Below are 20,665 nucleotides of genomic sequence, written 5' to 3'. Positions count from 1 at the left end.
CAAAAAGAAGCTGGTGTTGACTCCCTGTTGGGTCCTGCCTGCCAAGGGGAAAACTCCCCCTGCACACAGTGGTATCTTTACCCTCAGTGAGGATGGAAGCAATGTAGAATCACAGGATTCTAGCACACCAGCCCGAGAGCTGCTGATCTAGTGAGAAATTTGGTTCCCTTACCCCAATACGTAGAGAGTAGATTTTCAGTCCTTGCCTTTATCTTACTAGGCAATCTACCCAACAATGCACTCCCATCTCTACAGTAGCAGGGTTTTTTTCTGTAAATCTAGTACAGAGGCCTTTTTAATGTCGAGCACATGTTTAATTCTCTAAGTAGGTTAAATTAAGTAAGACGTTAGAAGTTAGATCCGTCTCGCCAAAAAATTACCTTTTGCTACCTGATTTCGACAAGCACGAAGAGACTGAAAAAGGCTAAATCCATCAATAGTCACAATGGCACCTGGATATAAGATACTCAACTCTTCATTCTATTAAAGAAATAAGAAAGAAGAAAATAATATATTTTCATCATTGCCAAAAGAACTTATCTACTTTTGTATTAGAGCTGAATGTCAGGATTAATGAAAAATAGAAAATACTATGAAAATATTAATGAAAAACAGAAATAACTGTCAACCACCCATCGCACAAGACATTATCAGGCAAAGGAAAAGTAAAAATAAAGGCAAAATTAATTTCAGAACGCCTTTTGCCCAAGTACTTAAAATTCTTTTCAAATACGCTTTTTATACATGATATATAATGCTTTCAGGATAGGTGGTAAGATTAACAAAAAAAAAGGACAAATTTCATGAAAATGAAATATAGTCATTGTGCAAATACAAACAATATATAAAAGTATACAGTATAATGTGCTTTTTATTACTCAATAGGTCAATGATATTTTTCCTTTTCAGTTAGTGAGCAAATCATTTTCTGTTGTGGCTCCGCAGTCCTGGATCATATGTTCCAAATTATAGTGAATGAGCTCTTAGTGATGGACATTCAGTTTGGGAGACACAGCACATCAAACCAATCTACTGACTGAGGCTCTCCAACAGCTTCTTACTGCACTCAGAATAAAGCCTGGCCTAGGGGTGCCTGGGTGGCTCAGATGGTTAAGTGTCTGCCTTCGGCTCAGGTCATCATCTCCAGGTCCTGGGATCAAGCCCCATGTTGGGCTCCCTGCTCAGCGGGGAGCCTGCTTCCCGCTCTCCCCCTGGCTCTCCCCTTGCTTGTGCTCTCTCTCTCAAATGAATAAATAAAATCTTAAAAAAAAAAAAGCCTGGCCTCTTTACCTAGGCCTGCAAGATGGGGTACCCATCTCTAAGGTCATCTCACCTCTCCCTGCCCGCCCCCCTTGCTCCTTGAACAATGACCATCATCATCTCAGTGCTCTGAATGTTGCCTGGACCTTACCTCCCAGATTGTCACCTGCCCAATTCTTCTGATCATTCAGTTCTCAGCTCTAATGTAGTCCCACAGAGAGGCTGCTCCTGAGCCTCTAAATCAAACAAGCACCTCCGTTCTCCTGCCTCATTATCATCTCATCAACATGATTATTTCCTTCCTAGCACCTATCAGACACTGGAATTATCTTACTATCTCTAGTTGTCTATTGCTGGTTTCTCTCCACCATCCCCAAACTAAAAGCTCCATGATAGGAGGATCCCTGGGGTGTCTGGTTCCCCAAGGAATTCTCAGTGGTTAGAACTGGGCTGGGCACACAATAGGCAGTAACTAAATATTTATGAATGAATTAATACATTTTCATTATTATAAACATCACTGCAATAAACATTCTTCTGTGTATATCTTCTCACGTTGCTATATATTTCTTCAACTGGATCTCTGGGTCATAGAGTATTCTCAATTTTCATTCATATTATTAAATTGCCCTCAAGAAAGTACCTGTCAGTTTACACTTCCACCAATACACGAGAGTGCCTGTTTCTCCATACTGTTGCTAACAGTTTTGTAAATCTTGATCTTTGTCAATATGAAAGATGAAAAGTTATCCAAATGTAGTGGTTTATAGTTCTTAGGTTATTATTTACATTCAAAATTTTATCATACGCTTTTTGACCAATTATATTTCTTCTTGTGAGAACGGTCTTGTCCTTTTTTCTACTGAACCAGTAGGCTGTTTCCATTTTTAAGAGAGATTTGTGGGCCACGAGGGAGAGGAGCCAGGAGAAAGGAGGTGGCATGGGTGCTCATGTGACAGGTTTGCAAGGCTAAGCTTGGATGGCCCACTGACCATGACAGCAGGCCAAGAGCCTCCTCACTGACTTGGAGCTAATCACCAGCAAGTCAGTTATCTCCAAAACCAGAAAGCCCTCCTGAAGAAGGTACTAATACGAACACCAATGGTCCAAAAGCTGCAGAAATTATGCTAGATGACAGAGACCTTTGTGCAGAAGACACAGAAGGAACTTCTTTGACATTCCAGAAAGAGGTCTTCTCTCTTTGGAATCGTTTGCAATGACCTGCGGTCACTTCTACTACACTCATTGCCCCCAGAACTGAATCAGGAAATCTGCTCTGTGATCTTTCGTAGATGTGGGAGTACAATGAAGAAGAAGCAAATAGGTACATTTGATGTATAAGTTGATGTATCAGATCCAAAGATACATATGTAGAATACAGAGTAACAACAAAGACTTCTGTCTCCTTTCAGTAAGAATTATTTTTCAACTAATAGATTTTCTTGACTCACAAATAGTATTTAAAAGTGATTTTTTTCCACCCGCTCTAAAAACAAGAGAGTAGTACAGACATAAGCAAGCTTAAAGGGTTTAAAGAACCTTCACTATCCAGAGAATAGAAAAATAAAAAAACAGCTCTTGAGAAGTATCTTTAATGAACAGATTATCTTCTTAGATTTCCAAGAGCTCCTTCTTCATTTCATTCAATGGTTTTATTTCTCCTATCTTCTGATGGTGAATATTATTAAGATTTAAGTTTTCGGGGCGCCTGGGTGGCTCAGTCGGTTAAGCGTCTGCCTTCGGCTCGGGTCATGATCCCAGGGTCCTGGGATCGAGCCCCGCATCGGGCTCCCTGCTCTGCGGGGAGCCTGCTTCTCCCTCTCCCACTCTCCCTGCTTGTGTTCCCTCTCTCGCTGTGTCTCTCTCTGTCAAATAAATAAAAATAAAAAAAAAATAAACAAACAAGATTTAAGTTTTCAGTCTTCAGTTGTATTTTCCTGTATCCTTTACTTGGAAGAATTCCCTCATCATCTAGGACTTACCACACTCTTCAATCTAGTCTCTGTACCTGTGTAGGAATTCTGAATCATTACAGCCGTCCTGGTATTTTCATTTTATTTCCTACCATCACCTCAAACTCAACATGTCCAAAATCAAATTTAATAACCTTAATTCACTGCCAAAGCAGTCTTCTCTTCCAACTTTGTCAGTGGCACTCCTCAGCACGGATGTCTTAGAGCCAACTCACTTTCCTCTTCACTAGGTCTTTATACAATAACCAGTCATGTCCATTGTTCCTGTAAAATGATTTTTGGACTGGTCCTTTCTCTCTTCACAGCCATTACAGAGTCTTGTCCTGACACTGCACGTCTGATACAGATAACTTCAAAAAGTCAGATAACTAGCCTCCTCGATTCCAGACTCTCAAACTCCAGTTCCTCCTGAAGAAAGAGTCCTTCAATATCCCTTTGATATATCATTTCCTTCTCATCTTCAGTCACTCTGCTCATCTGAATCAATTCTGATTTTTACTCAGCTTTCAAATTTATGAAAAATGTGGCCACTCTGCCTATTCAACAGTTTCTCACTATTTACTGACCTAGGTTTCTTTTGTTGTCTCATACACAGTCCTACATTTGAATCTCCCTTCATGGTTCTCCTGATTACCTAAAATATTTCCCCCTCTTTTCCTATTCTATAACCATTATTCACAGCTTAATTCAAATCTCGCCTGCTCAATGAAAGTTTCTTTTACTGTCCTCATTCTAATTGAGCTCCCCTTCCCCCACTTGTACAGAATCTATTCTGGCCATGTAAAATAGCAGTTGACTAGGTACTGCTTTGTATTATTGATTAACTCATTCAAAGGTATTAATAGGAATTAGTCTTGTCTCTCTTACTAGATTAAGTTTCTTCTACAGCTCCAGTCCCCATAGCTTCAGGCCATCCCTCATACAATTTAAGTCCACACAGGTACACAATACATGCATCTGTTTACTTTAAACCTTTTGGAAGCAGGATAGTAAAAAGAAGGCAGGCATATTTACATAATTTGACGATGTATACTGTGAGCCAAAGAAGAGCATATTAGTTTATGTGGCTCTACAATTTTTTTTTTTTTACTGTGAGACTATCAAATTCTCACACAGCACCTGCGAAGTGAAAACTGTACATTTGGAGAGCCTTAGATACGAAACAGAATCATTTTCTGTCCAAATCTTCAGTTCAGTGAATCTATTTTCCACTATAAACAAAAACTTCACTGCCTTTCTGAGAAACAGGAAAGTACAATGTAGTAGTAGTATTAAAAATAAAGCCAGAGGGGCGCCTGGGTGGCTCAGTCGTTAAGCGTCTGCCTTTGGCTCAGGTCATGATCCCAGGGTCCTGGGATCGAGCCCCGCATCGGGCTCCCTGCTCAGCGAAAGCCTGCTTCTCCCTCTCCCACTCCCCCCTTCTTGTGTTCCCTCTCTCACTACATCTCTGTCAAATAAATAAATACAATCTTTAAAAATAAATAAATAAATACAGCCAGAACTTTTTTCTTTTATTGTGTATAATTTTGACACCTAAATCCAAATAAAAAACATATATACCACATCTGTGTCTTAAGTCGCTCTCAAATTCCAACTATAAGGAACTCTTTTGGGCTTCTGACTAAAGTGTTTTACTGTATTGTGGAACAAAATGTAAGGTATTTCATTAAATAAGTAAAAGCAAGACTGGAGTTCTTGCCTCAGTTATAAATAGGCTGTATCTCTAGAACATAAGAGTACAGCTAACTATGCCACAAGACAAAGATACCTGTGAGTTTCCTAAAAAAGAGAGAAAACACGACTTCGAAGTAAAGCCATGGTCCCTCTGAACACAGTCGTTTATAAAGCTACCTGTTCAGTCACGCCAGGATGCCGTGGGATTTCAGAGGTCCTGCACTTCAGCTGTAGTGCTGGGTCTTCGTTCAGAAGCTGTGCAAGCAAGAGCACACCATTCTAGGAGGAAGCACAGAGAAGAGCCCTGCTTATTTCCTCATCAGTAGACCTGAACAGGTATGACCAGGCAAAGAGTGTCATTTCCCCCACTGTTTTCCATGGATATCAGACACTCTCTTTCAGAAGAATACAGCTTCTGTTCTCTATAGTGCTACCAGAACTTTCCACCACAACTCCCCCACCCCCCCGGGCCCTGCTTCCACCCTCATGAAGTAGCAACTCCACATTCCCAAGCGGCAGGTAATTAGTCACAAAGAAGGATAATGGGGATGCATAACTAGATATTCCAGCCAAGTGCTGTTTTCTAACTGCTCAACACTCCACTCACCTCAGTGTAGAAGCGTACATAACCTGAGGTAAAGCCCACCACAATGCAGGTCCAGTCAGGACGCCCTGTGGAACTCCTGTTACAAACAAAGTTTATGATCTTAATAAGCTCATAAATCAAAGCAAAGAAAACGAATAACTTATTTATCCTTACCTCTTTTGGCTTGCTAGTGGGATGCATAGAGCACTGGTTACACGTTCTCTAAAAATGAAAACAAAATCATATGCTTACCTGATGAATTTACTAATTACTTTTATTTCCCTATAATTTAATGTTAAAGGGCAACCGGTGGAAGATAAGCTCTGTGGACCAGTTCTATTCAAGGCATAAGTAAAAATACAGTAAAACTCCACAGTAAGTTGAATCATAAAAATCATTCACATGAATGTGTGGTTGGTTCGGCATCTGACTCTTGATTTCGGCTCAGCTCATGATCTCAGGGTCATGAGATCAAGCCCCCATGGGGCTCTGTGCTGAGCCTGGAGCCTGCTTAAGATTCTCTCTCTCTTCCCCTCTGTCCTGCCCCTCTCCCTACCTCGCACGTGTGCATGCTTGCTCTCTCCCTTAAAAATAAAAAATAAAAAAATCATTCACATGAAAGGTAATGTCACATTCACTTGGAAGTTAATAAAAAACAGTATTTTTTCATTCTGTGTTATAAAAAGCACAAGAGAAAGCAAAAACTTTACCATACACAACTGATTATACAGAGAACTGAGAACTAGCAAATCATCACCAGTCATTTCCTGCAGTACCCTCTATTCTGCATCAGCTAAGCACTGATTGGGCAGAGCGTGGGAGGAATGTCAGTCACATTTCAGGCAAACCATAATCCTGCAAGTACATATTCTAGGGACGAAATGCATTTCAACTAGTTGGCTTCTTCCTTAATACTTTGCAGAAATTGTCCCAGATAACCCATTTCCAAGCACATGCTTGGCTGGATGTTCCCTAAAAGATTCTTTTTGTGACACGTGGACTTGAAAAATCTGTCAGGAGCTCAGAGACTAAGCCTCAAAATTAAAATAACTCCTACTGACTTTAATTTAACCTGTCAACCCTCAGGACCCATCAATCACCAGCTTATTCAAGATACTATAAACACTCCTGCCTCATACATCGTATTAGGGAACCACTGTACAAAATTAATCTTTTTGTTTGTTGCCTTTCAAGTAATTGAGCCATTATGTTTGCTTTGCATTTCTGAAAGAAATTAAATGTCTTCAAAATGGTTAGACTAAATGACTTAAGGAGAAATATTATCATTTATTTTGGTAAGACAGAAAACATTCCAGTGAGTATCTATGATGTGCCAAGCATGTCCTATGTATGGGCTTCCACTTGGTTGTCTTTTATCTGAATCCAAAGTCTGAAGTATCTTACTCATTCTCATCTGAAAGTTTTCAGTCATAAAAATTTAGGTGAAAACAGGTTCCAGGTTAGCAGCTCCTTCATATAATCACACTAGAGAACCACCTTACTGGGTCATTTAGAAATGTGAATTTACCAACTTGCCTTTCTGAAGTACTTGTGAGTTTTAAGAATTAATGTAACACTGTCCCCTTTAAGTACAAGGCCAATGCTACCCAAGCAGAGAAGACAATGACTGCCTTTGACTTTTTGGATAAATAAAATTAGTAATGAAGAACACAGGAAACAACAAAACGAGAAAGAATGGGATTCTCTCTGAGTTCTTCTTTAAATCTCCTTTGCAAACAGGAGTTTAAAAAAAAAAAAGAAATCACATGAGTAAAATTTAAATTTGCTGGCCAAATCATGCTCTATAACCTCTAAGTTGGGATGAATAGTCACTAAATATCCCAGTGATGAAACTTCTCACTTATAAGTAAAACAATTTCACATACACATTTAATGCACAGAGAAACAAAAAAAATTAACTGGTACCTACCCTTCTTCGACATTTAAAGAACCACTCCAGCCAATAGCAAATTGCATTTCTTCCTTTCCTTTATCGCTGTATTTCCATTTTGCTGAAAAAAATAGGTTATCATATAAAATCACTTTAACTATAGTATACTAAACAGTGATTTATGAATTTCATGGTTTCCCTTTAGAATGTGTACAGAATGTAATTATTCTATATTAATGGGTTTGGGTAAACACAGAAAAAATTTTATAAGATTTTGATAAAACTCAACCCAGGCTACTTACTTGCCTTTAGTCTCTCCTTCCTCCAATTAAATTCATCTAATGTCCTAGTTCTTGCAGAATAAAGTTATTGATTCTCATATACCACCTCATCTCCCCATCTGTTGTATTTATAAAATGACTTTCATCTTCAGATGACAGAGAACACTTTTCTATTAGATTTATGCTATAGGAGGATAAACCTGCTTTTAAGACCACTCCACAGCCATTTAATATATGATCTGATTTTGATCAGTGAGGTTTTTCATCTTATGTAAACCTTAATTTTAATCTTCAACAAAAATTATGAGCTGAAAATGTATGCCCCAAATAAGAAACTAGAGTCCAATGAGTTTTCAAATTATAGTTGAAAATCACCTCATTCACATTATTACTAAAAAGGTGTCAGCAGCCTTTTTAGTTCTGACTGCCCCTTGCAAGAACTGGGCAATGATCAGTTTGGCCTCTGACGGGCAACAGAGCCACAGTTCAAGTATAAGCAGTCAAGAAAGAAAAATAGGAAACAAACAATAGAAAGAAGGAAAGAAAATACACACACACACACACACACAAATAAAAAATGTTATACAATATGTGAAATACACTATAGACTATAAGGCCACCATACAACGCATCCAACATAAATAACATTTTTTCTATCTAATCCATTTCTGTCCTACTCTATGCATTAGAATAAAGTACACCGAAAAGAGTACTTACGCACAAGAAAAACCGCTTTTTGCCCTCGAGCTATAACCATAAGATCATTGGTTGGAGACAGGGATAAAACACAATCTTGCAGCCAGGAAGTTTTTTGTGTTTTGCAAGTATTTCCTTCTTCTTCCTGTGGGTAACAACTTCAATTACAGTGTATGCAAAAATATTGAAAGTACTGCATCTCAGCCTTTCTGCCTTGAGGGACGAGGGGGAACAAAAAGGAAAAGGAAATCTTCCCATTTCTTTTTAAAAGTCTCAATAATATTCCTTATCAAAACATGTCAAAGACCCGTAAAGAAAATAGCCACCAAAACTAATCTCAGTTTTGAATATTAATGCAAAAAGTTTTAACATAAGCACATATAAACCAGTAAGACATTAAAAGACTGTCACACAGGAATCATTCCAGGAATGATTCACTATTAGGAAATTTAGTGAATAATCCAATTCCAGAGATACCACTAGGGTATCTGCAGCGACACAGCAAAGAAAAAATTACCTGATGCTTATGACTGTCGAATCTGTAAAAGTATTTGATAAACTTGATACTCTTTCCTTCATTTGAACTGGAAGGTGTTTTCATTTTTAATTGAAAAATTATTTATAAAATAACTACAAAGAGGACAATCCCCATGGTTAAGAACTCAAGAGATCTAAAAAGGTCTTCTTTGCAAAGTCTCTCTCTGACTCTAGTACTCTAGCCTCCTAGTTGTTCCCTCTAGAAACAACCAGTATGATCAGTGATACTTTGTGAACATACAAGCGAATACATGACTCCCCTTCCCCTCCCTTTTCTTATACAAATGGTAGCACATTATACACATACTTCTCTATACTTTTTTTCTCTTAACATATATCTTAGACTTCATTCCCCAGGAAGTTTATTTTTTAAAGGCTGCATAGTATTCCCATGTACAGACACACCGTAAATTATTTAACCAGTCCCCTATTGATGGACATCTGCGACGTCTACACTCTTCTGCCACCACAAATGATCATACAGTGAATAACCTTATACTCTTGTCAGTTTGTGCGGGAGTATATTAGTAGGATAAACTGCTACAAGTGAAATTGCCAGGTCAAAGGTAGTATGTGTTAGTAAATTTGCTAGATATTTCCAAATTGTGCTCCAAAGAGGTGGTATTATTTTATAATCTGATTAGCAAGTTTTGAAAGTGCTTGCTTCCCCCACAGACTTTTCAAAAGAGGCTTAAACTCTGGATCTTTGTCAATGTAACAGGTGAAAAACGGTATTTCAGTATACTGTCTTCTTATTAATGAGAACAGGACAAGTCTATTCCTTTCCTTTGCAGATTTCCTGTTGGGTTGCTACTCGTTTTCTTCTTTATTTGTATATATTCTTTACATACAAAGAAAATTGGCCTTTTGAACATAAGAGTTGTAACATTTTCCCAGTCCATGTGGTACCTTAATTTGCTCCATGTAGAAATTTTTTTAATGTTATGCAGGTAAATTATCCATCTATTCTCTTATAGCTTCTAAGCTTTATGTCATGCGGACTCCTACCTCAGCCCTACCCAGTGGCTCTTACACTGAATTAATCAGAGGGAAATGGGGAGAGAGGGGAGGAGATGCAGGCTGTCTTCTTCCTGTCTTTTCCTTTCTTTCTTTTTTCTTTTCCTTTCTTTTCTTTTCTTTTCCTTTCTTTCTTTTCTTTTCCTTTCTTTTTTCTCTTTTCCTTCTTTCTTTCTTTCTTTCACACATTTATGCTTTTTAAAAAACTTAGCAAATAGGAATCAAATTGATCTGGAACCTTCTTCTTATGCAAGGTGAGCAAGCTAAGGAAGCTGCATGCACCCTCTCTTGAAAGAAGAGGAAATACTGGAAAAAGTCCTCATCTTATTAAAGCTCTATTTTTCTACGGAATTTAAAGCTATCCATCTTGCTGTTAATGTGTACTTTTCTACATACAAATAAGGGAGAAAATTAATCCCCTAAAGAGAACACTAATAAGGTAAAGGTTAGTTGTAGTTCATTTCTCCCTGAGCCTATAATTTCTGTAGAATAGTCTCTGTTCAGCCTGCATGCACCCAAGACTCCTCATAGTGGCTCACTGGTGAGCTGAAGGCAACAGTGCCCTGAGTTCCCTGTCCAATAACAGAGATTCCACTTGTGCCAACTTTGAGATTCAGGACTTTTCAAGTGATTAGAGTAGCTCATCTTCAGGTAGGCGGCTAGAAGCAGGGCAAGTCAACACAGGGATATTTAAGTACTGTGAGAAGAAATCAGGGGTGCCTAAAACTCTTTCTAGTCTCTGACCTTAAAATTTCTATCTCAGGGCAATAAAAAAGAATCAACACACTGCTCCAGAAAAAGGATACAGCTCAAATTTTAGCAAGTTCTATAAATCAGGTTTTTTCCTTTTATCACACTTCCAAAATGATATTCAAACAATAGATCCCCAAAATTATCTAAAAGTTACTTTCCATTAAAGCACATTATTTCTGTTTCTGTTCTATGCTTTCAAGATAATGCCACTAACAAGGATTAGATCTACATGTTTATATTTGCTGAAAAGACAAAGAGTAAAAGAAATACAAAGATGCAAGGCATTTAAAGCCTACCTGGTTCAAAACCTCATTTTATAATAAAGAAAACAGGGTCTGGGGGAGGTTAAAGATTTGCTCCCCTGCCACAGAATCAGTGTCAGAACCCAACTAGAACCCAAGCTTCCTGATATTTAATTCACGTGATCTTTCCACCCCATCACTCTGCTTGTTCACCTTGGTAGATAGCTGTAACAGCTCTTGGAGAAGACTGTCTTCGCCTGGGATTTGACTCTAGTCTCTTAGTCAATGAAAGTCTTTTCTCAAAGGATTACCATTACTTATCACTGTATCCCAGGCTAACCTTCCCACAGGACACTACTTGAACAGGTAAGCCAGTGTATCCTTGAGACACTTCTCCAGGCACTCCTTCAAAAATACTTTCCCTCTCTTTTCTATCTTTCTGTCCCAAGTTCCAGTTCCTAACCCTCCATCCTACTCTGACTCTTATCTTCTTTCAAACTTATCGCAATCAAACATCTTACTATTCTCTGCTACCTACTGATTCTGTGACTGCATTTCTACCACACTAGACTCCAAGCCTTCTAACTGGCCAAGCCTAGGCTTGATATTACTCCTCAAGTCCACACGTTGCACAGCCCACTGACACACAGGTGAGTGGAAACAGCATTTCCATATCTCCTTTCTGGTATTTGCAAAGATATTGGAATAACCTACAATCCTGTATGCCACTGAGCAACCGATTCAAAGCTAGTATCCTTAAGCAATACATCCTTAAGTGATAGTATCCTCTGGAGTGTTTCCCTTAAGTAATACTAAGATTTAGCAGTTCAAGATTCTGGTTGACATACCCATGGAAAATACAAGTTAGAGAGATGTAAAAAGGGACAAATACTACCCTCTTAGTTGGGATGAGAACTCAGCTCTGTCTGCCACCATCCCAGCAAGTGGACTACACGCGTTCCCAGAAGCAAGCATGAATTTTGCCCCATAAGAACTAACCAAGATAAAGCACGGGAAACAGCACTTACTTGGACGCAAATTCAGAGAAACTACTCCACAATCACTGGTTACGTGCCTAACCCTGCTTAGCAACCTCATAAATGCACCTTTCTAGTAACATGAAGCCAGAAAAACTTCATGTGAATTAGCAGTCTACTTTCTAGCATTTCAACCATTTTCAGGTTTTAGTGAAAGAGGGAGAAAACCAAACTCTTTCACTCTTCACTGCACTTTCTTTTCTACGTCCTCTCTACCTCTCCATCTGTCCTTGGGACAGAAGGACTAAAAGTAGATCTGCCCTGTTTGCCACAGTAAAGTGGGGCATGTCCAAGCAGGAGGTCCACATTCTAAAAATAGGTTAGAAAATACTACCATATGATGATATTACATTATCATCATTAGGGTTTGATAGGCCATGCAATCCTAGTTCTAAAGTCCTGCTGTTTGGGCATGATGACAGCTTATCATGAAATGCAATGGTGGTGAGCTCTTAACACAAGCTCCATAGCTTCTTGACGCCCAGTCACTTGGGGCGGGGGTCGGAGGGGGCAGGGAAAACAGCTATACACCCACACAGCCACAAGCTCCTGGTCACATGCAATTCCAAAGACACTATTCTTTGTGCCTAAGACACAGCACTCAATGTATTAGACTGAATAAGATTAAAAGCCTCTAATGACCATAACCAAAAATAAGTAATATCCTCAAAATCATAAACAGAGGTAAAAATGTGTTGTTTCACCATAGCTGGTTGTTTCTCCATAAGCTTTATTAGCTATTTTGCCAAACAGTATAAATTGTGCCAGAATATTAGGAAGTAAATCTGAAAACTGAAAACCACTGGGAGGGTGGGAGAAGAAACCTTATATAGATCGAATTTCTTTCAATAAATCCTCAACCTCAATAAGAAAAAAAAATCCCTGGGTACATCAGGATGGTACATCAACAATGAACATGCTATATACAAAGGCAAATAAAGAACAAACGGATGGAGAAGGACGTGTCCTGAATTGTTCTACAGTGTCTGCCACTTTGTGCCCAAGCAACGGGGTATATAGAAATCAGGCCACAGTAAGGTGATACCTCTTCTCACAACAGAGAAAGTCTTCCCACACCCTCTTGAGTAGAGGACAGCGGGCCTATCAAGAGGTGTTTGGCACTGACGTGACTTTGGGTTTGGTCACCTAACTCAAGGGCAATGAGCAGGCAGGGTACTGGTGATTCGGAAGATGTCGCTGCAACATTTGCCAAACACTTACCACGTGCCGATATCTGTGCTAAGTGCTTGACACATAAATCTTAGTTCTCACAGTGATCTAGAAAGGTTATGTTAGTCCCTCCGTTTTGAGATGGAGAAACAGAAACTTACCAAGTAACCTCCCCCCGGTGACACAGCTGGGGCAGGGCTGTGAACTCAAGCTTCAGAGCTCACGGAAACTGCCACCTCTGAGCTGCTTCCCACTCCACACTGCCACGGGCAGCTGGTCCCTCGAAGGGAGGGACCTGCCACAGCCCCTCTGGATCTTCCCTGCTCTGCTGCTCTCCTCGCTGTTGCCACTGGGAGTGACCAGGGATGATGCCGGCCTCTGTGTCCAGAACTAAAGGAAGGATGAGAAGCTCTCCTCCACCTGTAGACTAAAAGGCTAGGACCCCTCTGTGACTGAAGTAAAGAAGCATGGATGCGGATCAAGTGAGATCGAACCTAATCCAATTCGGCCACGTAGTTGACTGCGGGAACTTTTTCGCAAAGGCTTATCAGGTCTTTAATATTCTTGTTCAACGAGTCTCTTTTTATTTTTTATTTTTTATTTTTTTAATTTTTATTTATTTATTTATTTGAGAGAGAGAGAATGAGAGACAGAGAGCATGAGAGGGAGGAAGGTCAGAGGGAGAAGCAGACTCCCTGCCGAGCAGGGAGCCCGATGCGGGACTCGATCCCGGGACTCCAGGATCATGACCTGAGCCGAAGGCAGTCGCTTAACCAACTGAGCCACCCAGGCCCCCAACGAGTCTCTTTTTAAAGAGAGCCATGAAATAGCCCACTCCCTTTCAACATAATTAAACACTGAATACGTGGACATACACGGAGTATTTATTACATTTAAAAAGTCATGAATACTGCAATAAATGTTAAGAAATTTGAAATCAAGCTCTGCCTTGAAAGCACTATAACTTTGCCAGGTGGTTAATAGTTCCTCGGGGTTTCTCAGCCTCAGCACTACTGACATTTGGGGCTGGAGCTTCTGTACTGTGGGGGCTGTTCCGTGCATTGCGGGATGCTTAGCAGCGTCGCTAGCCTCTACCCACCAAATGCGCATAGCACTTTCCCAGTTGGGACAGTCACCAATGTCTCTAGACGTTGCCAAGTGTCTTCTGCAGAGCAAAATGCCCCCAAGTTGAGAGCCACTGATTTAGCTGAAGAAGAAACATACTGTAAAAATTTATTTTTTTATTTTGAGAGAGGGAGGAGAGGAGCAGAAGGAGAGGGAGAGAGAGAATCTTAAGCAGGGGCTTGACCTCATGACCCTGAGATCATGACCTGAGCTGAAATCAAGAGTTGGACTGCTTAACCAACTGAGCCACCCAGGCTCCCCTGTAAAAATTTTTTTTTAATCACCAAGTTAACTAAGAAATTGTAGTAGGTACAAGACAGTATGATCAAAGACCCCAAAACTGCTTGCCTGTATGGGATCAACAATCTCTCCCTCACATGCGCGTCATGATCTCTTTCAGCCAGCCGACGGGATTACACAATCGTATAAAGAAACAGAAGGAACCATAGAGACCATTTGATTCAAAATCCTCATTGTCCAGAAAAGGAAACCAAGGCTTGGAAAGAGTAAGTGGATTGTCGCTAACCACACAAATGCCATCGGTAATAAATTTAAAGTAATACACATTCATATAGTCCTTGACACTTTCCCTGGCAACTCTGGTTCCTTCCCTCAAAAATCAGGGGAATGGACAAATAATCCAAATAAGAGGAAGAATGGGGTAAGAGTTTGTGGGTCAAAATCCCTGAGGATGACCAAATCTTCAGTGGCCTCACATCTTTTTCCCTGCTTTAATCTCTCCTACACAACATGCTCCAGTAGGGCTCCGCGTGTCTATGTACCAGCCCTGTGTTAGGACAGAGAGACGAGAAAGGAGAATTCTCAGCCTTAACGTTCTTCCCTCCTCTGGGGAAGATAGATGGACAAATACACAGCAGTCAGTCAGGGGAACACAGGAGGGTCATCAAGACCAGACTGGGGTTGGGAAGTTATTTTTTAAGTTAAAAAAAATGTGCACACGAGAAAGAGAGCAGATCTGACCAGAGCTTTACTGCTCAAAAAATGCTTTATTGACTGCAGGTATCCTCAAGTCCTTTGCTTGCACAAACAACAAAAAAAATCCTCCTACTGGAAGTAATTCCTATCTAATTCCTGCTGGGAGAGTAAAAAGTAGCCAGGTTGGGGGCAGCAGGAGAGAGGGAGAGGGGGTGGACGTTCCCAGACTAGCCCCATGTCCTATTTCTCTAGAAAGCCATGAACTCAACCTATCTGAAGGCCTAGAGGCAAACGAGCCAGCAAGGAGCTGCTGTCAAAGCAGAGTCCGACAGTGTAAGGTAAAAGGAGACAGTGCAGCACAGGTGGGTGACGAAGAGCTTTCACCCACTGTGCTGAGGTGCTTGCACTTGATCTTGAGGATACCCGCAGTCACCGAAGCTTTTTTTGAGCAGTATGGCTACCTGGTCAGATCTGCTCTCTTTCTCGTGTGCACACTTTTTGAAACTTAAAAAATAACTTCAACGAGTAGCAATAAAAATGATTTTACATTTTACATCCCAACTGATTTCAGTCACTTCCTCCCCTCCCCCCGTCCCTTCTTGTCTCCCCCTCCCTCTCCCTCCTTACTGCTCCATAAAGAAACAGACAGAAGTTGCCCAAAATAATATCTACGCTTACAACCTGGGATGTACTCCAAATTTTCAAAATTCTATTTTTTTTCATTATTTTATTTTATTTTTTAAGATTTTATTTATTTATTTGACAGAGAGAGACACAGCGAGAGAGGGAACACAAGCAGGGAGAGTGGGGGAGGGAGAAGCAGGCTCCCGGCTGAGCAGGGAGCCTGATGTGGAACTCGATCCCAGGACCCCGGGATCATGACCTGAGCTGAAGGCAGGAGCTTAACTGACTGAGCCACCCAGGTGCCCCCTATTTTATTTCATTATTTTTAAAAGTACCGGTCAAGACACAGTAAAGTGATATCCCCAAAAGTCAAGATAAACAGTTTGAAATACATTGCTCTAAGCCAAGATTTCTCAGTACTCTTGACGTTATGAGTAGCATAATTCTTCATGGTACGGTAGTATCCTCAGTGTGACAACCAACACTGTCTCCAGACATTGCCAAATGTCCCTTTGGGGGCAAAACTGCCTCTGGGCTGAGAAGCACTGCTCTAGGCAATACAGGGTAGAAGCAAGGCTGGGGGATGGGCCAGGGAGCCCTAAATTAGACTGAGGTGATAAAGGAACCGGGTAGGAGAGCAGACAAATATTCACAGCAGAAATACAAACTAAGAAGAAGGAGTGTGGGTCTGTCTGAAGTAGTTCCTGGGTCAGATTTTTTGGGGGAACCTCAAGTCCAAGCAAAAGTATCTGGATGAAAGTGTTGGTAGAGCAGAGATGACGAAATCCCCTGGATCCCAAGGAACTAGCACTGGGTTTTACAAGAAGCTTACACAAAATTTCTAGTTCATCAGGACAGCTCAGGCAGGAAAGAGGGTCTAAAAAGAACACTCTATGAAGTCACACAGAGCATCAGTACACATTCAGTGGCTAACAAGATGCAAGCTTACCATTTTGCTTTCTACTCTAAGGGCATTTGCCTACCAAATAGGTTTTCTGAGAACCTTCCCCACAATAATGGGAACTACAGTCACTAATACTGCTCTCCTGAAGCTACTGATTCACCATCATTTGACAAGGTAGTTAATTTCCCAAGCAACACATGAAATTAAAAAAAAAAAACTAACAAACAAAAACAGCACCACCAAGGACTACCTTGGCTTTCTGCAAAAAACCAGTACCTACCTGGTCACTGAAGTTAACATTAAATTTATCCATTAGCTATAAAACAACCCCTGCTTGGGGGATGGAAGGAGAGAACGTAAAATTTTATTTAAATGTGACCTAAACTTCAAGGAGTTTTCTTTGAATTGAGACCAGTAAAAATGTTTCTTAATATGCACAAATATTGAAGTCACCACCAATGAACATTATAAGGAATTCTGTCTAAACAATTAGAGCCATAACATATATTTTAAAAAATTTATTTCTTTTGATTTTAAGCCCACAAATTTGTCAACTGATTATTCTGTCACAATGCAGCAGATGGTAAAAAGCTGCAGTAATTTAACAAGCCTTTCAATTATGTCTGGCCTCTACAGAGCTGGTAAATTACCAGTCTGTAAACATAGTGGCAAATGGTTTTTGGTGTATCAGCTACTGGGGTGACTACATGGCCATTGATGTAGCCAGAATCGTTTTTCAAAGGTTTTGACTTGAGCATAGTAAGTCTATCACCTGCAATTTATACTGTCATTGTGCTAACTTTCATAGACATTTACACCTTACAGTGGTGGAGAGTAAAATCCAGTGAAATCACAGAGTAGTCAGCACATTCAATGTAATTCTCAAGTCATTTACCACCTAAATCGTAGACATAAAATAGTCATATATACTTTTTAAACCAAGAGACCTAAATGCTGCAGTAATTCTGAAACACAAACAGTAAATGATGCTATACAAATAGGTTTTTCTCGTTTTTCTAGTCTGCGATTAACATACATAATGCTCAGTGTTTCTCAAAAATTTTTTAAGGTAGCAGACTTTCATTCCCAAACAAAATGCTGTACAAAACTTCAATATACGAAATAGATTAAAAACAGGGATGAGTATCTAGCTATACAGCACCTTGACATAGACTAAAATTCTCAGATGAAAGCTCTTAAGGTCTTTTCAAAATTAAAATGGGGGCAAGGCAAGAACTCTTCCTAAATTTGATTACAAATCTGATTACAGATAAGCCAAAGGAAAAAAATTTACAAATATAATTACTGACAGAAACCTACAACTCTAATCTCCTTTTTAAAATTACTTTTCTTCCTAACCTTATGAAGTTAACTGTAATTCACTAACTCTTACAGTTTTACTTGATCAATTCAAGTAGGATTAATTCTATTATTTACTTTTAAATTGTATATATATATATATACCCATTTTTATAGAATTTTCTGTGTGCCCATTCATCCAACGACTCAATGTATATACAGCCCCAGCAAAATGCCTACATTTATAACCCCTTAAAGTTAATAATGATAATTATTCTTAGATGTTAGGAAGTTGTTTATTTTCCTTTGTATTTTTCTGAAATACCTGAATTTTTGTAATAATCATTTTTTATAAAACAAATTCATCATTTTTAGTAGAAAATTCATTTCACAAATAATTGCAATTAACTCCAAACCTGAAAAGCGTACTTCTCTATTTCCTGAACAACTGTCTAATACTAAGCACTAAATTAGGCACCATAGGACATAGGAAAGCACCAAACAATTCCTGGTCAAAAACTTAATTATCTAGTTGGACAAACAAGACGAATAAGCAAGAAACAATTAGCACCCAACATAAATCAGAATACTCTAATAGCAAACTAAATGCTATGGGCCTTAAATTGCTATTGGTGTTTATTAAAAAAACAGATTAATAGTACACATTCCCCAAAAAGATTTATAAGTGAAAATGTGAAAAGGTGACCAACAATACTCCCATCTTTAAAAATGAAAATTTAAACACTGAAATGACATTTACACCAATCTGATTTAGCAATAATTAGTTTGATACAAAGCAGGGGTTAACAGTTTCAAAAAATACCCGAGAAAAGCAGGGCTCTGTTAAAAAACAAAAAAACCCCAAAAACCACACTCACCTCTTATAGTCTTTGTTTCTCAGTATTAATAAAAATAGGGGTGCAGAGAAATGTTTTCACAAAATAAACAACAGCAATAGTCCATGATAAAAAACAACTGGGTCAGAGCTGTTCTCATTTCTGTAACACACATGAAAGAACAGCAGTCTCATATTAACTGCTCTTTGGAGTACAAACTAGTGCAGCCTTTTGGAAGCACCAGTCAGTAATTTCTATTAAAATTTAAAGTACAGGGCGCCTGGGTGGCTCAGTTGGTTAGGCGACTGCCTTCGGCTCAGGTCATGATCCTGGAGTCCCGGGATCGAGTCCCGCATCAGGCTCCCTGCTCGGCAGGGAGCCTGCTTCTCCCTCTGACCCTCCCCCCTCTCATGTGCTCTCTGTCTCTCTCATTCTCTCTGTCTCAAATAAATAAATAAAATCTTTAAAAAAAAAAAAATTTAAAGTACATATACCTTTTACTTTAGCAATTTCACTTTCAGAAATTTATTCTAAAGGAAAAATAAGAACGGCTAACACTTATTGAGCACTTACTATGTTCCAAGTACTACTCTAAGCACATCTCCTACAACCGCCTTAACGATCCTATGGGTCTGATAGTGTTACTGGTCCCACTAACAGGAATGAGGATGCTGAACTCAGAAGTTAAATAATTTACTCAAGACTTCATGGTCATTAAGGAGCAGAGCTAGGAGGGAAATTCAGGCAGTCTGACTCCATCATGATGCAACCAAGATGCATGGCAGATACAAAGATGATTAGCATTGCTTGTGATAGGAAAAAACAAAAAGAAAAAAAGAGCCAACAAAAGCTAAATGTCCCTCAACAGGGGTATGGCTACATAAATCACAGTACATCTACACAAATGAGATATTCAGTATCCCTTTAAAAGAACTAGATGATTTACAGGTGCAGATATGGAAAAACCTCCCAATTACATTAACTGAAAAAAGGAAGGGGTAGAACATGAAGCCCATAGGACCTTCCGATAAAGAGAGAAATAAACACATGAATTTTACCCTCACTCTCCCCAGTGTTCTCAACCCCACTAAAAAGAGCAGTAACAGAGTTTAAAGACAAAAGCCAGTAAGGGCAAAAAGAATGGGGAGGGGAGCTGCAAAATTCTGAGAGCTAGAAAGCAGAAGGGCAGGTGCCAACTGATTTCCCAGTCCCTAGAAAACTACCTCCTAAAAACTGAAGGGAGGAAAGAGGAGCAAGAAGCCCAGCCACACACAGAACTGCCCACAGGCTTAGGAACGGTACCAGGTCCCAGAGGAAGTGAGGGCAAAGCCTGGTCTGAGCCGCAGTCAGGTCTCCAGACCCCTTCCCCCACTGCAAAGTCAGATCGCTGTCCCTCCCCCTCCCTCCCTGGCAGAGGACAAGGAAGGCCCATCACTAAGCCAACACAAACAAGCTACCCAGCAGGAGTGCCAGAGGAGAGCAGATGCAAAATAAAATGACCAACTCTAAGCAAGAGCAAGGAGAAGTCGTAGTTAGCTACAATAGGGAGACTAAAGATAGGTCTCCCTCAAACACTTAGACATAAATAATGCCACCAAGACTGAGCCTGAACTACTTGTTGATCTGTGGCCAAAGACTGAGGAACTACTTACATTCACCTTTGTTGGCAAACAATCTTTCAACTGCACTTTTCACACTAGCAAACCAGAATCTACTAAAAACAAATTAATAGCCATGTAGACCAAAAGTTTTAAAGCCCCCAAAAGAGGCCAAGGGATTTTATTTTTTTAATGTTTTTTAAAGATTTATTTATTTATTTATTTT

At 39.7% G+C, this 20,665-nt stretch overlaps 1 protein-coding gene across 2 annotated transcripts in view; it reads right to left on the bottom strand.

The window, feature by feature from the left end:
• RAB3GAP2 (RAB3 GTPase activating non-catalytic protein subunit 2) overlaps positions 1-20,665 on the bottom strand; it is a 98,845-nt gene that overhangs the window by 53,349 nt on the left and 24,831 nt on the right. For both annotated transcript variants that reach the window (XM_045876866.3, XM_045876867.3), the window contains exons 3-8: positions 8,383-8,506; positions 7,424-7,505; positions 5,668-5,715; positions 5,515-5,590; positions 5,085-5,186; positions 381-480 (exon numbers count right to left, since the gene is read on the bottom strand). In XM_045876866.3, coding sequence (XP_045732822.1) covers positions 381-480; positions 5,085-5,186; positions 5,515-5,590; positions 5,668-5,715; positions 7,424-7,505; positions 8,383-8,506 — 532 coding nt within the window. The remainder of the gene's footprint in view (positions 1-380; positions 481-5,084; positions 5,187-5,514; positions 5,591-5,667; positions 5,716-7,423; positions 7,506-8,382; positions 8,507-20,665) is intronic.

The sequence above is a fragment of the Mirounga angustirostris genome, unplaced genomic scaffold (genome assembly GCF_029215605.1).
Source record: "Mirounga angustirostris isolate CCGP_5_RB_7025 unplaced genomic scaffold, mMirAng1.0.hap1 SCAF_6, whole genome shotgun sequence".
In the NCBI taxonomy this organism is placed as follows: Eukaryota; Metazoa; Chordata; class Mammalia; order Carnivora; family Phocidae; genus Mirounga; species Mirounga angustirostris.
This window is presented reverse-complemented; position numbering and strand designations above follow the sequence as displayed.